The 18,408-nt window shown below is 41.4% G+C and overlaps 1 protein-coding gene across 6 annotated transcripts in view; it reads right to left on the bottom strand.

Annotated features, from left to right (window-relative positions):
• The window catches only part of LOC117213771 (neurogenic protein mastermind-like), a 247,964-nt gene that overhangs the window by 114,861 nt on the left and 114,695 nt on the right, over window positions 1–18,408 (bottom strand). For 2 of the 6 annotated variants that reach the window (XM_033459407.1, XM_033459408.1), the window contains exon 1: window positions 5,424–10,165. The exons of the other annotated variants lie outside the window; for them this stretch is intronic. In XM_033459407.1, coding sequence (XP_033315298.1) covers window positions 5,424–5,429 — 6 coding nt within the window. In that variant the 5' untranslated portion in view covers window positions 5,430–10,165. Of the gene's footprint in view, window positions 1–5,423; window positions 10,166–18,408 lie in introns of those variants that run through there. 6 annotated transcript variants of the gene reach the window in all.

The following is an 18,408-nucleotide window of genomic DNA, read 5'->3' as shown; positions in this document are numbered from 1 at the left end:
TAGTAACGCGCCGATCTTGGACTCTGACGTGTCTAAACTTTAGATACAAGTCTTTATCTCTGATCCACGTCGTTCTTCGAATCACCTAATCCGCACGTTAAGAATATTCTTTAAAAACATCACGAAGAAGGATGGAGAAAGAAATCACTGCAATCGCAGGCCGCGATATTTCTGGGCTGGTTAAGATTCATGGCCGGAACGACTTTTCGTCACAGTGAAAATTAGCTGAGGAACACGGTAGTTTATCGGGTCATAAAACGTGCGACCGCGTCGCGAGGAGCGGCGCGCGCAAACACTCGACCGGACGACAACGATGTTCGTCGCGGAAATCGGAGTAGAGGAGCGGGGAAACCGAGTGACCAACAAGAGAAAACACTTTGAATGACGCCAGCGCAAGTTACGGTGCGCCCCAGACGCGTGCACCGCGAAGAATGTCTGCGGCTGACGCGATACATACGGATCGGTATCATTTGATTAAAGTTATTTCTGACATATGATCTTGGATTTCTAGATGTGACCTCGGAGATTTTTATTTTTTATGAGATTTTTATTACAGAATATTTCAGAAAGATTGGGCAGAGGTGTGGATATAAATTTTATGTGTCTTTTCAGAGCACGCGGTATTTATGTATGTCCTGTCTAACACTTTTCTTATTTCTCAATATACGTTGAAATATTTATTATAAAGTTAGTTTTTAAATAAAGTTATAATATACGGACTGTCACGAAATATCGATATGATATTCTAAATTACACGAGGAAAGGCAAAGATGGCAGAAAGGAAATCGATAAAATTCTAGTTTTCTCCAACTTCGAAATAACAGATTGGATATTTTAAATACCGATGAATTAACTAAACAATATAATAAGGGGAAGGGTTCGAAGACTCTAGTATATTTTGGATATGATCATTTTATAGCAATTCGCGCTGAATGAATTAAAAAAAAGAAATATCTCTCTAACCTTCAGTTCGATCAAAAGGAAGAGGCCAGAAAGTCTCGGTGACCTAGATCATTCTTTCATGTTATCATGATATCGTTGGACAGCTTAAAAGCGAAGAGAACAAGATTTTCTTTTACCAAATACAACAAAAAAGAAGCATGATTATGACCTTGTAAACGTTCCATCAGAATCTCATCGGATTACCCTAAAACGTTCTATAGCAAATAGATACCTCAGGAAGCGTTATCCGAAGATAAACTGTAATTATAAAACGGATCGGACAAAATAATGTATCACCGGATAAATGGTATGTACCAGCTTGGAAAATTCCATGGATCTGCAATGGGAGTATCGAAGCTGCAAAAATACACAATGAGATGCCAATAATTCATAAATGTAGAACTCGACTTTCCTAGAATGTTGAAAGAGCTAAAAACAATCAGATGGTTTCAATGATAAAAACCTTAGCTGCCTGATTCAATGTCACATATTCTAGATAATATTCATATATTTATAGATACACTTTATCGTCATATAGGTAGGTACATACATTTTTTTTGTTAATACATGTACGGGCAATGTATAACATTGACGATTTTTGTAGAATGTTAAGAATATTTCAAACTTAAATGTTGAAAATTATTATATTAGCAAATATTCTGCAAAGCGACATTTGTTCGCGCGAGTACGTGTATTTGCAAAAGCCGATTCTAACGCTGTCTATCGCCTTTTGAGTGAGATTCGCCCCTCTGCATCGTCGATCCGCGATACCCTGCTACGAAGCTAAATATATCGGCACAGACACCCGAGCTATCGACAGAACAGCAAGACGCTGAAATCTCGTTTAAAGCGTAGCCTAATAACGCGGCAAGGTCAACCGGGCGTATTTCGGTACTTCGAATCGAGAATTACGGGACTCCGCGCGTACCAAGAGAATTAATAGTCATCGAGTAGCTACCGATCTTGTTACGACGTATTTGTAGAAAATACACAGGAAATACGCATCTGATTCATCCGAATCTTGTACACGAAGATACGATTCGAGAAATTTAACAGAAATTATGTCACGTGAGTCACAAGTGGCACACATACGTATGATTAATTTTATTAGGTAATTCCTCTTGGGTGAATAAGAGCATAGTTTGGCATATTATTCACGTAAATTCGGCATGAAGAACCTACGAATACTTGGCACGATTCTTATTTTTCTACATCTAACCATTTCGATATAATTTCTTGACCTAGTTCCAAGGTTCCAAGGAAACCTTGATCTTCATATAACAGAGAAACAGTTATGTAATTATATAAATATCATCGATGCAAAAATATAAACGTAAACTACCTCTATTTTTTGTCATTGTTAATCCACAAGGAATAAAATAAGTAAAATATGATACAGAATAGAATGAAACGGAAACTACACGAACCAACCGAGAAGAAAAGAACCAATAAATTACCAAGGATACCGACAGACCTGTTATCAACTTCTTCGCGATTCGACCGAATAAATTCGTTCTCTCCCGATGACCACCCACGTGTTTCTAAAATAAATTACACCGCGGCCGGCAAACAGGTTTATTACTGGTCGTGCATTCGCGAACTGGAGCGTCCGAAACGCGACCCTCCTGTGTCCATAAATATTAAAATGTCCTTAAAACTTTATTTAGGCGATACCGTTTCCGTGTGAGCGCACGCGTTTCACTTTCGCGCCTTCATGCAGTGGATTACAATATGAGATACTACTAATACTTCGCAAGAAACTTTTCACGAAGTATATCTACATTCAAGAAGAAACATTATTCGCTAAATTGAACAATATCGTGGAAATTAATGTCCAGAATTCTCTATACTATAAAAATCGATAGATGAAAGAATATAGGGGGAAAAGCGCACGAGACAATTCAACCGTAAAAGCAGTCTCTTTTCCGTCGTCCCTTATTTCTTTCATTCCCGATGTACGTCGTCCTCGTTATCGTCTGTTCGATATCGCGAAGGAGAGCAAAGTATGTCGGATTCCTCGCATCGATGCCCGATAGAACGATGCGTGCGCGATAGCACGGCGAGCGTGGCTCGCATAGAGCCTCCGAGCGAGCTTTCGGTCGTTTCCGTCGTCTGTTCGGCGCGGCTCGTCGCAACGCGTGTAATCAAGCGGTATAAATAATTCCGTGGCGCAGCCATGAGCCGGCCACCCGAGCGGAGAGCTCATTCCCCTGTTATGACACGCCGGAATCGGGACGCGCCTGGCCGCGCGCGCGACAACGTCCCACCGTGCAACCCCTTCGCCAAACAGAACACGCGACCGTCGTTTTTGCGGATTGGCTAATCGCCATTCGCTTTACACCGCATATCAAAATGATTTTCTTTTCGAATGCTTTACATTTCAAGCGCAATAAAAGCACGGCTTATTGTTAGATGTTTAGATTATTCATATTTTGAGAATATATCTGTAGAAATTCATTTGAATATCAGAAGCCATTTCATGGGTCACAGATACTTAAATGTGTATATTGTCTTAGTTACTCCAATTTTAGCATATTATTATGAAGTAAGATATAAAAGAAATATTAAATATTACAGAAAATGAAAAAGTATATAGGAATTGATTAGAATAAAGCATTTATCGTAATTGTTACAATATCAAAGAACAACTTCTGACCATAAAGCATTAACAAGTATTTAAATGTTAATCGTCAGGCATTAATTATGACGATTTTAATTTGTTGAGCTTAGTTTCCATACTTTGGAAACAGTATTAAAAATGTATACAAATTATTTGAAAGGTAAAATCAATACTTTGAGAAAGAAAATTCGTATAATATAGTCATATACGTGAACCTGTCTGTCGTCCGTTGAGAAGCAACGAACAGCTTTCAAGAACCGTGGAAAACCGCATCGTCCGGGATGGGCCGATTCCCGACTAACGCCCCGGATCGCGAACCAGTCATTAGTGCAACGGAACCGGTGCGCCTGGGACAGAGAAACGCGGAATGTCCGCAGAGCGCTCGCACTGGATGCCCCTATTATCGGTCGTCCGACCGCTAGAATGCCGTTAGACGACAGTCGATCTATTGTTCTACGTGTGTGCATGTGCATGCGATCTTGACGCTTCTCGGGCGGAGGGCGAAGCCAACGGCCTAACTACAACTAAATCAATAACCACTGCATCTCTTTCTCTCTTGCTTCCTTGCTTACTTTGATTTTCAATAGGAGGAGCGTCATATTTTTTAATTTCTCTTGCCTAAAAGTTAGATCGTTATATCTGTGAATGATTTCAAGTGCATTTTCATATGTATCGCGATTTTTGCAAAATTTTTTTTAGCAGTCTAAGAAGCTTGACAGTTAATTTTGCAAAGAAAAGTAATTATTATATAAATAAATTATAATTATATATAATATAATGAAATAAGGTTCTTAAAACTTCCAAGGTATTAAAATTATTTGAAATCCACCACCATAGTCCCCATATATTATATTTGTATTCGATCATCGACGAGTACCGGTGTACAAAGTCACGGTATAGTAAATACGTCCGTGTTATGCTCGAAGAGACACGCACCGCAATTTCAATACAAACAACTGGTGTACGTGGTGCAATACAGTTATGGCTGTCAAACGTTTCCGGTTTCTTTGAATCTTCTAGAGTGCCTATCGCGTGGGTAAGACGTGTAATAGATTTCAACCAGTGTCGTTTTAAGAGAAAAAGGATCGAATGTATGGATGATCGCAGATACACCAGCATCGTTTCGGTGAGACGAACGCGACTTTCCGTCGATTTTTCGGAGTTGAATCATTTTTATCGCCCCGGAACTTCCGTTATCTGGTGACATTTCGTGCGCGCTCCAAGTTGCGGACACGGTTGGAGATAAACAAAAAAATTCACGAATCGATATCTTTTATCTACGTTGCTATTGGAAGCCAGTAGAAAAACTTGTTCGTGAGTCGTTATTTTTCGCCAAACTTGAACCCCTTTAATACCGATCCCTTTATTCTAAACTATGTATTAAATTATGAACGATTCTGACATTTAAATTCAATTAACTCTTCCCTCTCAGAATTAGAAATTCAACTTGTGCATTCACTGTGCACTACAAATTGCTAATATGCTCGTTATTCTTATCATCAATTATTATCAATAAAATAAATATTAACGATCAATTGTTAAAATTGCAAATGTTTCTAACCTCACATTAAAAAAAAAAAAAGAAAAACAGAAAGAAAAACAAAAACAGATTTAGAAACAGAGAATTATAGTAGTTTAAACCTTTCAAAACAACGACTGAACATTAACCATTCAATCGCGTAAAAGGCCGTTAAAAAGGTAATATTTAGATTTGTCAGCAAACACACAAAATACAAGAGAGTAGGTAATAGTCCGACTGAATACACTTAAGAGTTAGTCACGCTAGACTCAAAACAAACGATGACACACGCGCGCCACGTAGTGACTATAGATAAGAAATATTATTTTCAAATAGGCATACCATCATTCCAGGCAATGTAATGAAGCACGAACGGCTCGATAGCGAGAGATTTCCTTGTTACAGGGGGGCCACCCGGGCCTGTGGCCCTGGTTGGTGGGTGCCCACCATGCCCCTCCTCCGACGGCTTCTTCTTGTTGCTGGAATATCTGCACTAATACACTATCGTTAATCGGCGAATATGTCCTCTTTTTCACACGATGATGATACGCGTTAACAGTTGTCGTCGTTACAAATACATCTTTCTCTTCACTGTTTGAATTATGGAAGATTCTCAGCGGAACTTGAAGGTCATTTTCTGGAACGCGCCAACGCAACTGCTGTACTTTCGCTTTCGTCGTGTCTTCCGCGCTTTTCCGGAGACGCTTGAACCACCACCAGCGCGCCACCACCGGCAACAACTTTCTTTCGCGCGTAACCAAACCGAACTTGCAAGTCCCGTAACGGCGCATACACAACAAATAGGTGGCGAAAAAGTCACTAGTACGCTCAGATATTTCTTTCGCAACGATATAATTCGATCATTTCTTGTTGAATGAGAACGATTCTTTCACCTTTGTTGCGGTTATTAATCGTGCGTTGTTCTAGAAAAGATATACATGTACGATATATCTCTAGTTTCTTTTTTTTACTTTACAGCTTAACACTTTACATTGAAGCCTCTGATTCTTACTACGTTACTTCTATTGTACACGATGTAACTGCTCCGATGCCCGTATAATAAACGTAATGCCCTTCCGATCACTTTGACTAGCTATCACACCAGCAGTGAAGTAGAGGTTAGCGCGCGCGCGCTCGAGAACGTCACCGCGTACGGTTTATAATACTCTGTTCCTCGCCGCCAGTCGAACGTCACGCAACCGGCGAGAAAAAGACGCCGGGAATAGAATCGACGTTCCCGTGTCCCTCGACCAGCATATCACCACTGTTTCACGCCGCTATTGGCGTCCGGACGACGCGAGCGCGCTGCTTGGATCCGCGGGCCGAAATTCTCAGCTCGTCGAAACGAGTTTGCGTGCCGCATATCGTCCAACGGTTCCGTGACCTCCGAACTCCGTCGAGTCTCTTTCTTTCCTTCCCCCTCTTCCTCTTCCTCTTTTTCTCTGTCACTCCACTGATGCGAGCGACAGATAAGACGTATACTAACAACGTCTCGATAACATTCACTCCGAAAAACACTCGGCGCGCCGCACCACCACCAAAAGTTTCACCAGTCGCATATTCGATTTCCTTCCAATGACTAAATACTTGTAAAGCACGCCACCAATTTTTTGCACGTTAATGTTCTTCAACCGGTAATACACACGTCCGAGCGAAAGATTTCACACTGTTCCCGCGAAATGCTATCGAACACATGATAACAACGATTTCTGTAATATACCGATCTTCAGTGGTTCTTGTATTTACTAACACAATGACCGACAAGAAGGGAAGTTACTTAGACGGTTTTTGTGCCATGTCACGATGATACCACTGAATCAACTGTTACGAATAAACTCTTGAATGAATAATGAGAACCAAGCTGTCCACGTTACCTCCAACAACAGCACGACTGTTAAATTAAGTCGAAACAGACCGCGTCGATTTTCCCTCGTAAATCGTCAACAGGTAGTTCGGGAACATTGACTCGGAACACGCATATGAAGACGAGAAGCGTGATGGCCGTCGCGATCGAAGTTCGATCGATCGAATTTCGACGAATATCGTATCAAAAATTTACAACGGACTACAATCGATCAAACGAGAGAGAAGCACGGTGCACGTCGCGGCTTCGAACAGCTGATCGCGCGCGCATCACTCTCTGTCACTGCTGGCACTACAGGGAACGGGAGGAATGCCAAATCTTCCTCTCGTCAGGAATAAAATTCTTCTTTTTTTTCTTCCGTCTTGTTCGCTCCACGCACGATTCGGGCCCTAATTTATCTCCGTTTTATTTTCGTTCGTGACGAATCTCGTCTCGTGTTTATCTCGAAAGTAGCCTGCTCTCGCTCTTTCTCACTGTCGAATGCGTCATCAGCACACCGAAAGTTGCACTCACTACAGCCGCTCGTATTATACGTGGTCTCCTTACGTTGATAACGCGCAAGCTACACGTGTGCGTGTGTATATTACGATAACTCCGATATTCCTATTCTTTCCTCTGGCACTACTATCTCCCTTCTCTTTTGGTTCGCTGGCTATCTCTCCTCCACCGCCGAGACTGAACTATTTTTGTTGCGTTGGAAGTAACAGCGGTAGTAGCACGCGTCAGCCCCCCACTCTTTATTTTTCTCGTCCGCTTTCCTTCCTCCTTCTTACGTTTTTCCCTTCCCACGTTCTTCTCCTCGTCGTTGTCGCCGCCCTCGTTCCTCGTCTTCCTCGTCGTCGTCTTCGTCGTCGTTAGTATCGCCGTTGGCCCTTTGTTCTTTATACAGCGATCGACCGGCACGTTGCCCCCCTGCCAGCAGGCGAACGCCGGAAAGAAGAAGAGGAAGAGGTGGAAGAGGACGACTGGGTTTTTTCATACGCAAACATCGGCCGGCAGCTCTTTGCGGACGGCTAACCCTTTTTTTTGCCCCCGTGTGTTACGATCACGTCTACCGAGCCGATCGTGAAAATTCACTGTGAACTTTGAATGCCAGGCTTCCGACTACTGAAAGGTACTCGCGCTTCTCGTTCGACGACCACGCGGTGTCCCGAGGCACGTCACGCAACGTGTTGTTCGCTCTGCTGTCTTCTCTAAGTGCGTTTATGCTTCTTTTTACTCGAATCAGCCACACTCGGTGCTATGCAACAGTTGTGAAACTGCGTCGCGATATATTCCGAAATTTCTCCATCTCAAAATCCGACCAAACTTTCGTTTCTAAGATATAGAAGAAACGAAAGGAATTACGAAACGAAAGGAAGAAGCGGAGCGATAGAAAGAAAACAGAGTCAGGAGAAGATCGAGAACGCGGAAAGCACACGAGATCGTAGTGACACGAGGCACGAAGAACGCGCTCGGACAGAGAGGCGTTCTAAGAGAGGAAGAGCAAGGACCTCTATGGTGCTCGTCCTATCGAAGTCCGCGAGCGATTGACTCCCGCGCGTCCCGGTCTCGAAATCGTGGCACGCGTGAGGGGCGCACGGGAGGGGATTCCCGCGGGAGGAGAAGAGGCACCGAGGAACGAGGGGAGATCGAGCGGGTATGTCGGGTAGTCGGACGAGGGGAGGGGGACTGCAGGAGGGAAAGGGGAGGGAAGAATCGGTGGCGGTGGCGGTGGCGGCGACGGCTGCGGTAGAACCAGGAGGTAACGCCAAAGAGGGACTGCGGCGAGAGAGGGGCCGGTGGAGTGCGGCGTTGCCGCGCGGCGAGGGGAAGGGAACGTCCACGGCAGCGGAGGGGGTGGATATGGCGCGTGCCACTACACGCTAGCAGGTGGAGTGCGCGTGCCCAGAAATCTTCTCTCTCTTCGCTCCCTTCCCTTGCTCTAACAGATCGTTCTTTCCTTCCTTCGTTCTCGTTCTGCCAAACTCGTTTCTTCTCTTGTTCTTTCTTCCTCTTTCTTTCTTGCGTCCCCTCTATCTTTATGCGTGATTCCTCTTCGTTCTATTCTATGTCGTGTCACGATCGTGTCACTTCCTCTCTCCGTTCCTCTTCTATCTCGTCGCAGTGGTTATCTACGTCTACGTCCAGTCGCTTTGCAAATAAGAGAACACCTTCCTCCACCTCCTTCCGTCTGTTTCTTCTTCTTCTTCTTCTCTCGTTTCCTCGTTCTTCCGGCCACAGTCGTTATTATTCCGTTTCTTGTCGCAAACGTACCTGTTCCGCAACTAATTTACCCGCCTTGCATTCTTACCTTACCACGGTCCACTCACTTTGTACGTTGCCGACTCAATCACGCATCGATTGAGTTACTTTCGCTCGTTTAATTTCTTGTTAACTTTAGTTTTACTTAGTTCTTAGATTAGAAGGAAGTATAGGTATTCGTGGAAATTTGAGTTTCAAGAAATTCGAAGAATTTCACTCGTCCTTGGCAACACTTCTATCCGAATGTACTTCGAGATTCGCAACGTTTGAGTCCCGATTAACAGGCATCGCAATTTTAACTCGTAACTCGATTTGAGGATTCCTGCATTCATAATATTTGCGCTGTGCGGTCAGGTTATTCTCGTAAGCACGATAAGAGTTGCTAACGAAAGTCTCAGCTGCGATAACCGTCGAGGGCACGTAGCCAAGTCTTCGTGACAAATTTTAATTTGTAATATCGACGAATCTTTACAGATTGTTTAAAACGTGTTCTTGCGATTTATCGGTGCTACTCGTAATCGTCGGAGCAACACTTTATTCGTATTAATACCGAAGAGAAATTCCACATTGAATCCGATAGTTTAAACAACATCGCCTATCTGCAACATGCATTATCGCTCGTGCCTCGCGCGATACCACTTTTAAAATTTCAACTTTAGATTCACGATAGTATATAAAAAGTGTGTATTATAACTATAAACAATTTATATTTTCGAGTTTCAGTCCTCTTCGAGCAACGTTCCCTTAAAAACTTAATTTTCGACTAAAAGTATCTTCAGTTCCTTCGGAAATGTCAAGGAGTTCGATCACAATAAACGAAACGCCGTGTCGTACTGTAGCTCCGTATATTCTGAACGTCCGTTAGAACGGAGCTGTCACGGAGCTGCGCACGTGGTTTGCAAGGAGCGCGAAAGAACAACAAACCCCACACAACACAAACCTGACGCCCCGAGGAGTCGCCAGCCACTGACTCTCCTTCCGATTCGACTCGACTCGACTTGACTCGGCTCCGTTCGACTGGCCTCGCCCCGCTTCGCCTCGTTTCCCTCGCCACGCGCCGTCCCGCTCCGTCTCGTATCGTCTCGTTTCGTTTCGTCTCGTATCCTCTCGTGTCGTCTCGCTTGTCCCGTCCCGCTACGGCACGTCGCACCGCGCCGCGTCGTCGTGGTAAAGCGCGCACGTAGGCACGCGTTCGGCTATGCTCGTCCCGAACCCGAGGTGACCCGAAGTGACCCGAGACAACTCGTCACGATTCCGACTACAACTTCGACTCCGATTCGCGCTCGTTTCGATCGTACTGTTGCCTCTTTGCCTGTTTTACACCGCCCGTATGATGCCATCGACTGCTGCAAAGAGGTTCACGGATTCAGAACCTCCAACCACTTGAACGGTAGGTAAATGTACCGCAACGCGTCTATCATGTATAGTTACCATAGTCCTACACACGCTGTCAGTGCAGCGGCGGCCGAAGGAAGCCGAGTCGATATGATGCACCGTGAACTGTGAGAACAGCAAGGCAACGTGAGTGACGGATCGACGGGTATTGTTACGCGCTATGACCATGTGTAGTATTCTTTAACTTCTCGCCGTGACGAGGAAAGCTTTAAGAGAAATAACCTGTCGATAATGATGCTTCAATGATCGATACAAGTGATTTTAGATCAGTGTCAATAACGCGGACACTAATTGTTATTATCAATCCAATCTTTCAAAAGGTAAATTGATCACCCTTTCGTTAATTTCATTGCATAAGTACGCGATTAATAATATCAGATTCTGAATAATCAAAGGTGGTATAAATAATAATAAATTCTAAGATCGATTTCAAGAACGCTGTATCTAATATTATCACTTTTCTGTACTTATTTGTCAATTTATGAAGTTGATCAATGTGCTTCCTGGGCGACACGATTATTAGCAATATTTTCACTTTTCTTGGAGTGATACGTAATGTGGAGCAAATTCAAACTTATTTATAAGGCATTTGTATGTACTTGTATTATATGTATATACATAATATATATAAATTACATATCTAACAAAATACAAAATTAATGACTTGTGAAAAATACGAATGATGGGCACCATTCGCACCCTTGATGATGGGTCGCGAACGCGACTTAAGCGGCTGCCGTGCAGCTGGCAGCAAAGCTTTTACACAGACGCATTCGCGACATGTCGCCCGCACTCCCAACCTCCACCAACACTTGGCCGTTGCGTCATCACGGTTTCACGGTGCGCTGGGATTCGACGGGAGGAGAAGGCGCGCGAGCGCGCAAACGGGACCACTGCGAGAGCGACGCATCTGTATCGCTCCGCTTGCACTTATTACAAATCCGCCAGTGATACTCAACCTAATTTAAACTTCACGCGAGCGTGACGTGTCGGCGCAACGGTATGGCTCCGAATTAAACGTAGATTGGTATCTCTACGATCAATTTCTTATCTTTTTTCTTTTCTCTTTACACATGACACTTGTCTGAAATCGAATGTCTGTATATAGGTTAACAATATTAAAGCAGATCGGTTTATCGTAATTGGATATGTTAAGGTAAGTTATATAGATGAAATACTATTATTCTAAACCGCATATGAATTTAAACGGCTTAATATCGAATCACGGTTATGTTTCATATTGCCAATATAATTCATGGAATAACGTTTGAACATAATAGCAAATTAGCATATATCAGCATATTTTTAACGTGAATAGACTAAATAAATTCTAAAGAATTCTAAAGAATCCAGATTATAGCAGATCAGTTGAAAAACTTGTTTACGGTAGATATTTTTAATTACTGCATAGAAAAACAAAATAACAGATCAAAGTGATCATTGGCTTATTAATAGCACATCTAACTTGAAAATAGAGTAGGCCGTGTTTTACTTCTCATTACGGTTAGATACATTACGATTAGGTGCTCCAACGTTCCATATCCTCGAAAGCGATAATTCGCGCTTAACTTCGACCTGCGTATAAAGTAATTATCGCGGTTAGATTGAATACGAGCCAAGCCCGATGATTAAGGATCGAAGATTCACTAGAGCGTCTGTCCACTAATGTTAGTCGGTGATATGCATCTTCGAAACGAGAGGCAATATTAACAACGCGGATATCGCGTGCAGATATTGTACGAATATCACGACAAGCTAGAATGGCGAGGTGGCATTTGTAATTAAATGTCCGACACGGTATCATAAAGACGAGCCTCATATCACGACATCACCCGCGCAATTGATGCTCGTCCGCTGCATTCTTTGCATGCTAGGTTCCGTGTGTTGCATTTCAATTAATACGAATGCCGGACCAGACAATTTTAACGATACTTTGGTGACTTAAGTCCGTGAATATGAACTGGTGTATTTATTTTCGTTTTATCAAGAAAATTAATCCCCCATAAGCAAGCTAATCCGTTCATGGTTCGAGTGAAATTTCTCTATGTATTTCATTTTTTTCAAAAGAATTTTCATCGTGGTCTTGGTTAAAAAATTGTTCCAAATATTTGACTTAGAGAATGGAAGATAGTAGACGTTTAGGGCAATGAAACATTTGAAAGAGAGATTTGTTTTTCCTAAAAATTCTTTTCCCAAAATTAAAGTTCTATCTTAGCAAACAGTTACAATTTCCATACTTACTTATTGATACCAACTTAGAATCCATTTAACGTTTTTAATTGGAGAAACAAATTTTACGAGCTGAACCATATCTACCCTTTGAAGTAAATGATATAAACGATGAGTTTTCGTTGAATCAAGGGGTAATCAGGATTGCTCTTGGAAGTAATACGGGCTTCGGTTAGTGGAGAGACTGTGAACATTTTAATTCACAATGTATTACTCTGGTATCGAAATGGTGGATGTTCTCGTCAACAATGGGGGAACATAGAGAAAAATACGAACCGATTTAGGGATATAATACAGATAAGGGGAGATTAGAAAAAATCAACGCGAGAAAACCAAAGACAAGGGAAAGAAACTTGGATGTGGTGACGAAGCGATAACGATATGTGTCTCACTATTCCTATGAAACATATAAGTTACAAGATGAAATAATATGCTAATAGTACAAGGAATTAAATAGATAAAAAATTTTAGTAATATCATACTAATTATGAAGTAACATATAAGTTACAAGATGAAATAATATGCTAATAGTACAAAGAATTAAACAGATAAAAATTTTTTAGTAATATCATACTGATTATGAAGTAACTTCTTAATTTCTTAAAAGACGCTCATTGTTTTAACGCTGACAGTTTGTCTTTGATCATTCGTTTTAACACAGAAAAGATTATTTTTAATGTATATGACATTTTAGCATAAGTGTTTATAAGTGTATGAGTCTACCGAAACGAATACATAAAATGAATTTTTGTTTTTAAAAAATCCCAAAATAATATGGGTAACTGAACAAAGCCGGTTAAAGCACAGAAAAATTTGATTATCCAGTTAAGCACAATTTGATTATTCATTTGTTAGATAAACGTCTGTTCGCAATTTATTTGTTAATACATTGATTGGACAATTAAATGACATTGTCGTTAATAAACAATAAATATTTTTTTATAGTATATGTATTGACGCACCAAGAATTTAATGTTCTAAATTCAATTGGTATTATAGCAATAGCCGAAACAAACGTTAACAATAGGCCGGTTTATAAGAACCACAGTGGCTTTTTTGTAATCAAAAAATATCAGCCAAACATAAGACCGACAAACTAGCCAACTGGACTTTTAAATTATTAATTTTTTCCCATTGAAACGTAATCGTTATTCGAAAAAAGTGTCAACCGTTCGACGAATAGCTGCCACTTTGTGATGTAACTTTTTCAAACATCGATCAGCATTTCGCTTTCCCTTTATATTTATTTGCTTGAATTCATATCTAGTATGTAACATTTAATAAATATGTCAGCGAAAAGAATTTTGGCTGGAAATATACGTGAAATAGTTACAAATTTTTATGTTTGAAAGTTAATTTTAATTAAATTGCTATCAAATCTCTTCTCAAAAGATATCTTTTTACTACTTTCCTTGTAAGAACAAGAGTTAATAATATTTTTTTAACAAAGAGAACTTCTAAAACATTATTGCAACCGAAGCTAAAAATCGACAGAAGACAATTATACCACATGGCCTGATTCTCATATGCACAGCTTGTCGTTTCATTCTTCGATTTCGATTAATTCGATTCATCCCCAGTGAAACAAGAGCCCCAGTTATCGATAAATCCAATTAACGACACCCGTCTTCCCCTTTCGTGACGGTGAATTATTAAAAGTTGTCAGTCATCGATAATCCTATACAGTCCACGTATCGAGATAGTCCGGCGAATCTCGAACTGCGACTTCTCTACGGGCGAACGAAAGAGTTTCTCTCCATCAGCCGCCACGCCTCCAGTACTCGCATATTTTTAGGTTAGACTATTTTCGAAAGTGCACGGAAGACAGGGGAGAGGCGCAGAATGAAAGAAGAGAGACTGGAAGAGGGGAAAAAATAAGGAAGAAGGATAGAGCGGGCGAGAATACCGATCGCGCTTCTTTTTTTTTTCTTCAGCGGTATCTGCTGGCTCGTTTTCGCCCACAGTCACGTAAAAGAAGCCAGCACCGGTATTATCCGCACAATGCACACACAAAAGAAAGGACTCTCGCGAGTGGAACAAGCAGGGGAAGGTGGAAAAAGAACGGTCGAAGAAGAACGTAGTTGGAGTAACAAAGATGGCGGAAGAAGAGGTCGATGCCGCCTTCCTACTGATTTGCGAGATCACTCTCTCCTTCTTTTTTCCTTTCTTTCCCTTCGTTCTATCCCTATCCTCGTCTTTTTCCCTTGCGATCTACCTTTTCTCTCGCTTTCTTCCTCTCCCTCCTCGCGACTTGTCACCCTGCCAGTCCCTCCTGTTTCTAGGTTTGCTGTTCATCGGAATGCAAGAGTACTTGTTCCCTCTTTCTCTATCGACCTCCTTCGCGACACGGCTGCAGCCAGAACCGACTGATTTTCTGTTCCATTGCTTCTGCCCGTGCAGCCACGCGCCTATTTATCGCAACAATTATTGCTCGGGATGCCTTTTCATCCTCCGTCAATGCAACTCCTGCTGGATTCTTATTGTTTGCGTGCTTCGGGTTAATCTTCCACACGCGCATGACTTGTATGATATGTACGTGTAGATCTTTCAGTCGCACTCTGATTATTTGTCATTGTACTCTTGTTAACATTGTTGCTAAATATATCACTTACGATAATTATTAATCTCTTTTGATATAATTGAAGGAGGATGATATCGACAATTTGACAGAAGTTATCATTTTCTTTGATATAAATATGATTCTTCGCTATCTCTTGATTTCTGACATTGTGTGGAGTTTCGGATATATACAGAGCACGTAAATATAATTTTCTAACCGGTCTCCAATCTCCCAGTTTGTACTAGGTTATTAATTCAAGAGATTAATAGAGATCTACAGTTAGAATTGATCTGACTTTTAGTTTGAACTGGATCTGTATTAGAATTTAAATTTGGATTAAGATTAAGACGCGGTGTAGACTCGAGTGAGTTTGAGCTTGAGTTTGTATTAAGTGTTTAGGTGAACCACGTTACAAGTTACAAGTACGCCTGCTTCTCTGTATCAACGTAGACATTCCTCTTCTTAATTCCTTATCTTATAATATCGAGTCATACTCGTGACACAGATAATGGTTCCGATTCAACAAACACAGATTGTATTCGTAATTAAATTTTCCAACTCGAAATTTCTTTTTTAACCCTAATTCTAAAGCAACATTTCACCATTGAATATCCTGAAAGTGTTTCGATTTCATTTTAAATTCATCGAACCTTGTAAAAGTAGATTGATAGAGTAAAATCTTCATTACAATTGTATATTTTCAATAAATAATACATATTTCGTAACATTCCTCGTCCTTACTTTTCAATTTGAACTAACAAAAAAATGCCTTCCGTGATATTCAGCGAAGATCAAACGCGACCCGCGTGTCTCGCGAATTTACGCGAGGTCGTTCCACGCGAAAACCAGCACGCCCTGCAAAGGGTTAAATAAACGAGTCTCAAAAAGGAAGCACCGAAGAGGAACTGAAATAACGCGGAACATTTTTACATTCTTCCCCTCTCTAGCCTTTCCCCTGGGCCGCGCTAACGAGCCAACCGTTCCATACGGTTCGTGGCAAAAAGCCTCTTAAGGTTGACAAATTTCAATTACGCGCGCTCGCTCGGCAGCGCGCCGATTTATCTCGAGGCGTGCGCGATTCCAGCGAAACCTGTCGTCAGCGAATTCCTTCGGCGAACAAAGAGCCTCCACTTGGTCGGCCAGGCCGAGATTTGCTCGCGACTAACCGGCGCATAACTGAAAAGTAAAAGCGTCAAAGGATCCAGGCCCGCCGATGTCTTCGCTTCGCGTACGCGACCAGCCAACGTTCCTCTCTTAAAGTCACGTTTATTTAAACGAACGCGAGGTATAGAGCGCGTGCGCGTTGGAACAAAACCGCGCGCGTAACGGAGGGAACGAGCGGGACAAGAAACATGGCGTGAAGATTACGCGTGCATAGTGATATCTACAGTGGCGCGATAGAGAAACGTTTCATCCAGGTTGCGCTTTTTAAAGCGTTCTAACCTGCTCGTTGCGAGCGACGTTTTAACAGATCTACTGCCGATTGAATTTTTATTGGATACAGTAGCTCATGAAAGTATAATATTTGAACAGTTTCCTTACTTTTATGTATATATCATGTGTGTTATGTAAAGCATTTTGAAATTTCATTAGCACTGTTATGAGAACCGAGCTTCTTCACCGCGTACATTGGCAGATATTTGAAACGAATCTGAAAATGTATATCGAAATTACAACACGCTTACTGCGAACGTATGTTTATTAAAAAATTATGAATAGCCATTTTCATAATAGCGTTAATGTAACTTCAAAATATTTCGTATAACGAACATAATATATTTACAAAAGCTGTGTACAAATGTCTGTGTATCTACATATGCTACACAGATAATAAACAATATTACAAACTTTTCTTCCACAAGAATCCAGTTCTTCCACAAAAGCCAGGACAAAAAGAACAGCAGAAATATTCTCAATAATTCAAGAACACTTCTCTCCAGACATATAACGGTTCGTGAAACGACATTCGAAATCACGTCGCGGAGATCGAATCTAAAAGGCGTTTGCATGCCAGACAATTTAAAGTATCTGGCTTGGCGCGAGACCGTTCCCATTGGCCACAGTTACGAGAGCATTTATTTATTTCGTAACTCAACCAGACCTGGGATTATAACAATTTCCACGGATGCCTGGTAACAACGTTCTCCATTCTAATTGCCAGCTTCTCGGGCGATCCTGGCTCACAAACGCATCACAGTTACGCCGAACGATCGACTGTGTCCTTCCAACTGTGTGTTACCAGGAGAGAAGAGAATCGGTTAATTACACTGCTCGGTCCGGCTATTAATGAGAATCACTGCCGTGGAATGACATCTACTACCTACTTGTTTTCATTAGAGCCTTAGAAGTGAGCACGAACCGATGGCGTGTTTGTACAACTATGCCTCCTCTCGAGCAGAGCACGGTATCGCACATCCACGTAATTGAATCACGCTCGTCGCCCCGGCTAAACAGATCCGTTCTCGGTAAATGGGATTCCATGGAAATAAGCGGCTAGGATTGACCATGAATGAGAAACGAACCAGTTGATAGAAAAGCGCGAGACATACAAAGAAGATAAAGTTTTCGATAGATCTCAAATGGAGAGTTCGTAGGAATAAGGTGGTAGCTGTAATATTTAAATTGTATTTATTGCAGGCTTTACATTAAAAAATGTAAAATATCGTTAGTATGAATTATCAATTGACTATGATTTTATAGTATGTTTGAAAGAGCGTTTTAGTTCTGATTGATTTTAAGTTGGTCTTTGTTAGCTTTTACAAGTTATTGAGTCACAGAGCTGTCTGCCTATTGCAGTAATCCTTTATAATATTTTATATTATAATTATATGATAATTATCAAATAAAATTTTGTCTCACCCACGAATCCGCGTTGTTTAGATGGAGAAATAAAAATTCTGCTAGACCACTTACCTGGAACAAAAAGGAACGTTTGATTATTAGTTTATTCGTATGGCATGGACAGGAATGCAAAATCACAGTAGTTAAAACTAATTAGAGGATGTATGCTATGAACGAAGCTCTATTGCATCAAT

This window comes from Bombus bifarius, unplaced genomic scaffold (genome assembly GCF_011952205.1).
Source record: "Bombus bifarius isolate JDL3187 unplaced genomic scaffold, Bbif_JDL3187 scf7180000009125, whole genome shotgun sequence".
In the NCBI taxonomy this organism is placed as follows: Eukaryota; Metazoa; Arthropoda; class Insecta; order Hymenoptera; family Apidae; genus Bombus; species Bombus bifarius.
The sequence above is the reverse complement of the archived record's forward strand: the minus strand, read 5'-3'. Positions and strand labels throughout refer to the sequence as shown.